General features: G+C 33.9%; 1 protein-coding gene across 1 annotated transcript; it reads left to right on the top strand.

The window, feature by feature from the left end:
* Nucleotides 1–8683: 8683 nt before the first annotated feature.
* Nucleotides 8684–9379, top strand: LOC126713747 (uncharacterized). Its single transcript, XM_050413605.1, has 2 exons — nt 8684–9070; nt 9163–9379. The coding sequence occupies exons 1-2, from the start codon at nt 8743–8745 to the stop codon at nt 9183–9185; spliced, it is 351 nt and encodes a 116-aa protein (XP_050269562.1). The 5' UTR covers nt 8684–8742; the 3' UTR covers nt 9186–9379.
* The last annotated feature ends 249 nt before the right edge of the window (nt 9380–9628 follow it).

The raw sequence follows: 9628 nt of genomic DNA, 5'->3' as shown, positions 1-9628 counted from the left end.
GCTTGCATGGAGAAAATGAACGGAGTAGCCTTATATAAACACTTCCAAGGACAAAATGGTAATCCCAGTCCACTCCAAATTAATTAATTTGTGACAATATAATATAAGATAATTATTGTGTAATGACGAGGGTCTCTCTACTTTCAATTATTTAATTAATTTTTCCTTTATCTAGAGTCATTACTTTTAGTAGCAAAAATTAAAGGAGTATTAAAGTAATATTTCTTTTTATCACACAGATGATCTATTTTCAATAATGTTGGGCTGCTCTTATGAACGAACGATCTTCAATAATGCAGGTTGGACGTGACTTTCCTACACTAAAATGGGGAAAAATAAAATAAAAATGAAGTGTTTACAAAAGTCGAATCCACCTAAGATATCACGATACAGACTTCTAATTAACCTGCATGCTCAATGGTAACCTTCAATTCGCCTTGTGTTGGGTTGAATTAGATTGAGAAGAATCAATTTAAGAACATAGGGGGCCATAATCATGATGAATCAACTTTTGATTTCTATTTTCTCTCAAAAGAAAAAACTTGTGATTTTTATGGATTTGTCAGCTGATTACAAACTCTAATTCTTTTCATATCTCTTTATAATTAATCTTAGTCCCCTTAAAAAAAATTAGCTTTGTCATTGAGCACAAATAAACATTATTTTTGTGAAGAAAACTCAAACAAACATTTTTGAGTTTTATAATATTGAATTTTAAATTTGCACGCAACTAATTATGTGAAACAGTATTGTCAATCATATAATTTTATTAAATTTATTATCACTATTTGAATTTAAGCTTGCAACTAATCACTTATGTGAAACAGTATTATCAATCATTGGAGATTGAGAATTTAAATGTTACTTTTAAAACTTAAGGATTATTGAAACATCTACCACAGGGATTTGATTTTTTCCATATTTTGAAATTCTTCTATAGATCAACCTCAGGAGGACCCATGCAGGCCGGTCAAACAGTATACGGGCTTAAAAAATAATATCATCCATATTGCAAAGCCTCTAAAACTAGTTTGTTATCTGAAAATAAAAATATTTTCTTCCGTTAATTAATTAACAACTAAACTCAAATAAAAGCTTTTGTAAAATTAACAACCCTATAAATATTAACCCAGTCCAAATAAAAATTTGAAACATTTCCGGCAATTTATATAAGAGTTTTTCTCCCACACAAGAATATCATCAATAATTGTAAGCTGAGGGTCTGTTTGGATACCACTTATTGCTAAAAACTGAAAACTGAAAACATTGTAGCAAAATAATTTTTAAATGTGTGAATAGTACTGTGGGTTCAAGTTATATCTAGTGTAACTTTACAAGAGTTACACCTTTTTTGGACCATTGATTTTTATTAGATCTAAGGGTGAAAAAAACACTCACAGTCATGTATTTATTGGTCCCTAAAAATTAGTAATTAAGTCATTAATTCTTCTTATTATTAAAAATAGAAAAATAAAAAGCAGCATATATTAACTCTCTGCTCTCCTTCATCTTCATCTTCTCTCCCTCTCTCACATGGTATCAAAAGAAATCCTGCACAAGTAACTAAAATAGTGCAACCACGACTAACTTGAATCGGATAAGGATTGAAGTTTCATCATTTTACGAAAATTCTAGCATAAGATAAGGACTTTTTGTCCTTTACCAAGTACTTAATGACACCATTCATGAACTTTGGAATAATTTTAATTTGGAATGAGAATTATTTAAGCAAAACAGGAACACAACTAAACAATCCAAAATCATTTTTTAAATTGCAAACTTAACAGCTGAACAAAACTTCAATTGTTATTGTCTTTCTTGTCTTCAAGCCCACAATTGACACCCACAAGATAGAACACAAGACCATGTGAGAGAGGGAGAGCCGGAGAGAAGATGAAGATGATGGAGAGCAGAGAGTTAATGTTGTTTTTTATTTTCTATTTTTAATAAGAAGAATTAATGACTTAGTTGCTAATTTCTAGGGAATAATAAATACATGACTATGAGTGTTTTTTTTACCCTTAAATCTAATACAAATCAATGGTCCAAAAAATATATAACTTTTGTGAAGTTACACCAGGTGTAACTTGAACTCATTTCATATATATATATATATGGATTTTACTAATGTGTGCCCTAAGGGCACACATTAATTTCCATTTTTGGAAAAAATTTTCTCAATAATTGAAAAAGTAATGACAGCTTTTTCAATTCCAGAAAAAATATTTCCAAAAATAAAAAACTTAATGTATGCCCTAAGGGCACACATATTGATTTAATAAAAAGAAATCTAAAGAACTAACTGTTAATGATCTCCAAAATGAAATTCATATTGTTAAACAAGAGATAAATGAATTAAAACATGAATTTAAAAGCATGAAAAGTGATAACCACAATCTCAAACAAGAATTGACAATGCTAAAACTTGGTAAAGATCTTAATAAATCCAGTAACGAACAAAATGAGCACAGTGATGGAAATGATTCCAGTCAACAGACTCTTCTTTCTAATAAAGGTACTCCTGATACTTTCACTAATCCCCAACTTGCTTTTGTTAATAAATTATTTCCTCCAAAATGGTTTACAAAAGTTAAAATTGTTGTTTCTCCTGATTATCATTTCACTGTTATTGCTATGATTGATTCTGGTGCAGATATGAACTGTATCCAAGAAGGATTAATTCCCTCAAAATATTTTAAGAAATCTACTGAAAGATTGGTTTCTGCTAATGGTTCTCAAATGAAAATTAAGTATGAACTGAATAATGCTCAGGTGTGCCATGATAATGTTTGTTTCAAGATTCCTTCTGTTCTTGTCAAAAATATGACTGATAAAGTGATTCTTGGTCTGCCATTTATTAACTCTTTGTATCCCTTTCTTGTTGAACATGATGGAATTACTACTGATCCATTTGGACAGAAAGTAAAATTCAAATTTGCTTCAAAGTTTGAAATTGATATTGATAATCTGTCTTATAAGAAAGACTCTCCCATGAATGAACTTGTTCAAAAACTGATAATGAATTCTGATGATTTTAAAGGTAATTTTCATAACACCAAAATGTTAAAAACTATCCATTATCCTAACAATATTAATGATTCTTTGCAGGAATCGGATAATGCGTGGATAAATACCACTAATAAGTGGGACAATAATAATATTCATATTTATACCACTAGTAAGTGGATTATTATGGAAAGGAAAAACAAGGGAAAAGCTCCTGCACAGGACTATTCCCAAAGCAAAAAGGTTCCAAGCAGGACGACCTTTTAAAATGCATGAAGGCGCATTTTCTGGTGTAAAACCCAGTGGATCAACATCCCTTCAAGGAGATGTCCCAGCGGAGGTGACGTACTCCAATGGTGATATATTAATTGCTTTACAGGAAGTTTTGTCAAAAAATCTACAATTCCACAATGGTACCTATTCAGAATTACCAGATTCTATTAAATTCATTCTTGATAACCTTCAGTTTGCTTTTACCAAAAACCACAGTAATGTTTTTCACAAAACCCTTAGAGCCCTTGAAATCCACCTTGTTAACCTAACTGCTCAAAACGAGATTTATATGAGCCATTATGGTAACCTTATTCTAGATAATGACCTTGCTTCAAATATTGACTTTGTTCCAGAAAATAACCTAGTTTCAAAAAATGAGGCTCTTGTGAGCCGTCTTAAAGCCTACATTAGTCAACTCTTTGGCAAAGAGGAAATCCATTCGATGGATAAAAAGACTATAACGGGCACTGATTATGCTAGATTGAGTCTTAAGACCCAATCCATGTTAAGAAGTGCTGTTGCCAACTTGCCTTCAGATTTACAATCTCGTATTCTGGATAACAAGGCTATGTCTAGGTCTTTTGACCTATGGTCCAAGTATTTCAGAAAACTTGTTACTGCTACTATTCCTGACCCTAATGAAATAGATGAAGGTGATAATGTCTTTATTCAGCTTGAATGGGAAGATCACTTTGGGAGCAGTCTCAGAGTATATGAAAAGAAACATCCATTTCCTGGTCTCCTTATTAATTTTGATGATGGTTCATATTTCACTGATGAAGATTCAGATGATAGTGATGATGATGATCCTAATTCTAACTGGCTTTCCCAAATGTTTGAATATGGCTTTGTTAGGTTTGTAAAGTTGACAAGTCATAAACAGGCTAGCCAACTTCCACAGATCATTCAGAATGCTATTAAAGGGTTTGAAAACTCTTCCACTAGACCTTTTGTTACCATTAGATGCTGGAGCACTCTACCAAAATGGGAGAAAAATAACTGGATGAATGTTAACCCCTCAAAGCATCTCATCCTCATTAATGGCTATACTCACCAAGGGCCATGGTTCAAGGGAAATTCTCAATTGTCCTTTAAAGATCCTTTTGGTCTTGCAAAATGCTGGAGAAATTATTTTAATAATCAAATTCGTGAAGTTGCTCATGATCTATGGAAAAATTATCATTTCATAGGAAGCACAGGTAGAATTGCTGTTTTTGGCCCCAAACCCTATGCTGATGCCTTTGTTCACCTACAAACAAAAGATCATCCTAATCTAAACAGTCTCCTTATCCCAGGAAAAACTCCAAAGTTTGAGCCAATTTTATATTGTGGATTCTGTAATAAGTATGCTATTTACCATGAGCATGTATGTGATTCTCCACAAGGTCCTTTTGATCATTTTGATGGTTATCCCTCCGATGCTCCCTCTACTGATTGATGAGGTCACTACTATTTCTAGACTGGTGTTACTTTATTTGTCTGGCTTGCACAACAGCCAAAATATTTTATTGTCCTTCACAAATATGTTGCGGAAAATCCGGAACTAATTCATGATACTCCGGATTTTGCGGAAGATTTTGATTCCCCTATTTGTCTAGCCTGCACAACGGCCACTATTTGTCTAGCCTGCACAACGGCCAGATCTATTACAATATTACTGTGCTTCCGTCTCCTTCTCTTCAGCAGCGTGTCCCCTCCCTTTATGGTATCAGAGCCACTCTTTTCTAGCCGATGGTAGTGTGGTTGTTTTCTTTGTCTCTTGTCCGTGTCTACCCGAACGCTTGATATTCCGTTGTTGTGTTCCCTTCTTACCGTCGTTGGCGCCACCCTAGTCGTAAAGTGAATTCCTAGGACCTAGCTGTAAGGCCCGTTTGAGCCAAGAGAGGGCGTGTAGGGCATGAGAGGTATGAGGTTGGTTAGGGTATGTGTTACGAAATGCAACGGTTGTGAGAAAAACATGATAACTGAGTGTTGAACCTAGGATAGTATGAATAAGTTGTGGAGATCCAACTCCTCTATCAGCTCCAGGACTAGTTGTCCTCCTGATATTGTAAATGAAGAAGATCACACTATTGATGATAATGAGGTGATCCCTGATTTTCGTAAATGGACTATTCCTAAAGTTGATACTAAAACCATTTATAAAACTAGTTTTGTTGAAAGTGCTTTTCATTCTGCTTACAAAGCTAGAACTGTTGAACAAATTTTCTCTATTTCGAGAATTCATGAAAAATGCTGTTTGTTTACTAAAAAGAATATTAATGACTTCCTTACTGCTAAAAAATTCAGTTATTTGCATATTGGTATGGTTCAAGTTGCTATTAAACCACTTACCCGAAAGGGTATTAATGCTTCTGTTCTCATGTGTTTAAGAGATGCTAGATTTAAGATTTTTAAAGATAGCATTCTTGGCATGATCACTGCTTCTTTGTATGATGGTCCTGTTTATTTTAACTGTTATCATGATCTTACTCTTGCTTTGGATGATCCTAATATTGTTAAAGCTTTAACTTTGAATATTACTTCATCTGGATATCACATGGAAGAGGGTAGTAAGCCTTTTGCTTTGATCTATCGCATTTATTACAAACTAATGGGTACTCAAATGAATCCTTGTGCTATAATGCCTAGAGAACCTTCAGGTAAAACCATGTTAATTCAATGTTCAACTCCTGATGCTAAAATCCAAGTTCCAAAAATGATTCAATGGCAAGATGTTAAACTTCCTAAGGATTGGTTGTTAGAACAAGAAACCCCTCCTGCTAAACCCATTTTTGATGAGCTTAATCTCACCCATATTCAACAATATCTTGATGGTACTGTTAAAATAAGTTTTCAAAACAATCCACCTTTGAGGATCAACGAAGGAAGACATTCCTTTGCTGGATCTGAAAGTATTTCAAAAAGAGATCGCGAGATCAATGAATTTTTGAAAAAGAATTTGGAAACATCCTCTGATTTAAAGCTAAAGGGTATTTCAAGTGATAAATCCCAATTTAGCTCTGTTTACAATTCAACTAAACTTGAAACTTCCACTCCATTTAGTAAAACTGCTAATGAAGATGAGGAAGATACTGTTGCTGTTACTCCATCTGATTTTGATTCTCCTATTGAAACTCCTCCAGTTTACCAAAATCAATTAAGAGTTTTGACTGTTTTAAATGATGATTTTGAAATTGATTGGGATTCTTTGTACAATGAGTTTATGCTTGCTTCAAACAAAACCAAGAGAAAATATTTCCAAGATAATTTTGCTCAGTCTGATAAAGACCGTGTTAAAAGAAAATGGTTGGAAATGATGAATCAATTGAAAAACCATATTTTGTTTTTTGATTTTCTTGAAAACCATTATGTTCCAAATAATGAGGTTTCAAAACAACATTTATATGTGATAAAGAAATCAAATTTTGTTAAGATTGATAAAACCATTGTTAGGTCTAGTCATCCTCCTCTTGATTCAATTTTGATAACTACTAAGAAAGATGAAGTGACAAAAGAGGAAGTGAAGGCCTCTCCTTTCAAAATTGCTGATGATCAAACTCCTATTGTTAGCCTTATTGAACAAAACAATTTTACTAATCAATCTTTGCATATTATTGGTCAACAGCTTGACCGTATTGAAGAAAAATTTGTTGAAAAATCTGTTTCTGTTTCTGAAAAATCTGTTCCTGTTAAAACTGAGAAACCTTTGATTGATTTACCCAGTCAAAGAGAAAAAGTTATGTTTAAAACTTCTCAGTCCAAGACTCTTGAAATTGTTGACAAAATGCTTTCTAATCTAAAGATTAAAACTGAGAGTACTGGTACTTCTACAAGTACTCCAACTGCTCGAACTATTTCCAAAAAAGAAATTGTTTCTGAAGAAAATACAGATTCTGACACTGTTTCTTCTGTTCCTACAAAAAGAATCTTTGATGATGATTTCCCAGAAATTAAAAGATTTGTTGGGAACTCCAAACCCATGTCTTTTACAAAAAATTGGTATCCAAAACCTACTCCTCCTGATATGCAGTTTGAAGAGAGATCTTTTCAAACACAGTTTTCTGGCTCTGATACCATAAAGGGAGGGGACACGCTGCTGAAGAGAAGGAGACGGAAGCACAGTAATATTGTAAATGGAAATAATGTAAAGAACTTGAAAGTAAATAGCTTGAAAATAAATAACTTGAATGTAAGAACAATAATAAGGCGGTAGAACCAGCCAAGCAGTATATATCAAAATAATTCAAAGTAAATAAGAACAATAGTTCAAAATAAATGAAAGCAATTTAAAACCATCCGGTATGGCGGTAATCCGTCCAAGGTGGTGGTAGCAACAAGTAAAGTAATGAACATAGAACTGAAAATACTTCTTATTGAAAGTAGGATAAACACTTACAGTAGTAGTGGTGAATACAAGATTTCAACAGTTACAAAGCTTGAACTAGTCCTAGTTATAAGGTTTGTAGGATTACAAGGCTTGTAGTGAACAAGGATGAACAAGGTTGTAAACAAGGTAGTAGAAGTAGGGTGAGTTCTCTCTCTAAGAAGGCTAGTTCTAAGGGAAGAGAAATCAGAAGTAAAACTTGACTTGAAAAACCCTGAAATTTAAGGGACAACCCCCCTTAAATAGGCAAAATTTCGGAGTGAACAGTGTCATGAACAGTAAAAGTGAACAGTAATCTGTGAACAGTGATCTGTGAACAGTGATCCGTGAACAGTAATCCGTGAACAGTAATCAGTGAACAGTAATCTGTGAATAGTGTTTTTTCCACTTTTTGAAATAAAAACTTCCGAATTTTTGTCATTTATTTGGTCCAACATGTCAGGAGAAGCATGGCAAAAGGCAAAAGGAGAAGCATGCATGCCTCCACCAAGTACGTAGATGCTCCTTTCTTTCCTAAAAAGACTTCAAAGGTGACATCTTGTGTTGGCCAAAAGGAAGCTTTTGTCAGAGCACCATCTCTTCACAACCATCATGGCCTGTGCCTTTCAAACTATTTTGAATATTGTAATAGATCTGGCCGTTGTGCAGGCTAGACAAATAGATTTATATATATATATATATATATATATATATATGTGTGTGTGTGTGCAATCTTCTTTCTCCAACGCAAAGACAGTACGAATGACAAACGTCACATGAAATGAGGAGCAGCAACCTCGTGATTCTGACATGTAGATTGTCTTCATTAGCATTTTATTATGGGGCAAATTGTCTGATCATATTAGTTAGTATTTCAATTATCTCTACCTTCCGAAAATCACCCCAACCCACCTTACATCCCATTTAGCACTATGCCCTTCCATCCAATCCCAATTCTGTCATTTCAATCAAGCAAATAAAAATTACGTGACACATAACTTGTGAACCCAAACCACCTCACTCACTCTCTTCTATATATCTAGGCTAACATTAATTACAGGTTAATTACTGTGTAAACTAGCAAATAAGGTTTACAGTGAGAGGTATCAGATTCAGATATGGAAAATTCTTGTCTCAAAATTTATTGCCTGGTCTTGGCAATGTTGACGTTTTCTGAAATAATGATCTCCAGCAGTCACCAAGCCATGGCCCAAAGCTGTGAGGTCAATGTGCTTGGCCTTGTATCACAATGCGAGAAGTATGTTCGTAAATCTGGGGCAAAGTCTAAGCCATCATGGGAATGTTGTGCAGTGGTCAAGACTGTGGATGTGCCATGCGTTTGCAAACTTGTTACTAAGGAAATTGAAGATGCAATTGATGTGGACAAGGTGGTTTATGTGGCAAGGTCATGTGGCAAAAAGGTTGCACCAGGAACAAAATGTGGAAGTAAGCTTACATTTTTTTTTTCATATATAAATTATTATTATTGTTTTTGGCAGCAAAAGGACACACTAATTTTGTGGTGCATTAATTTGTAGGTTATACAGTTCCAGGGGCATGAAAATGGGAGAAAAATAGAGAAGGGAAATGTTAGAGATCTTACATACATTTATTTATTTGACATGTATTAATGTATGTTTCTTTTCTTTAAGAATAAACAGGCCGATTTTACATCACTCAAAATTGGCTCACTTTATCTTACAAGCAATTTCAGGCAAGCCTAGCTCCAGTCAATCTTTATTAGCTCGAACATTTAAGAATAAAATATTGATATTGGAATATATAACTTTTGCATTCTAGCTAACAGCTTGGATTGTATGGTGTGGTTAAACAAGTTAGATGTTAGGGATATTAGCCTAGGTTCAATATATTTTTACGTACAACTGGTATTTTTGTATTACAGTTTACTAATTTGTACTATATGGTTTGGCTAAGGCTAATCTCTCCTTATAAACCACCCGATGGGCTGATTGTAACCAAGGTTTTCAGACCCAGACCGTTCAT

This window comes from Quercus robur, chromosome 1 (genome assembly GCF_932294415.1).
Source record: "Quercus robur chromosome 1, dhQueRobu3.1, whole genome shotgun sequence".
In the NCBI taxonomy this organism is placed as follows: Eukaryota; Viridiplantae; Streptophyta; class Magnoliopsida; order Fagales; family Fagaceae; genus Quercus; species Quercus robur.
Note: the sequence above shows the minus strand (reverse complement) of the source record. Positions and strands in the feature narration are given on the sequence as shown.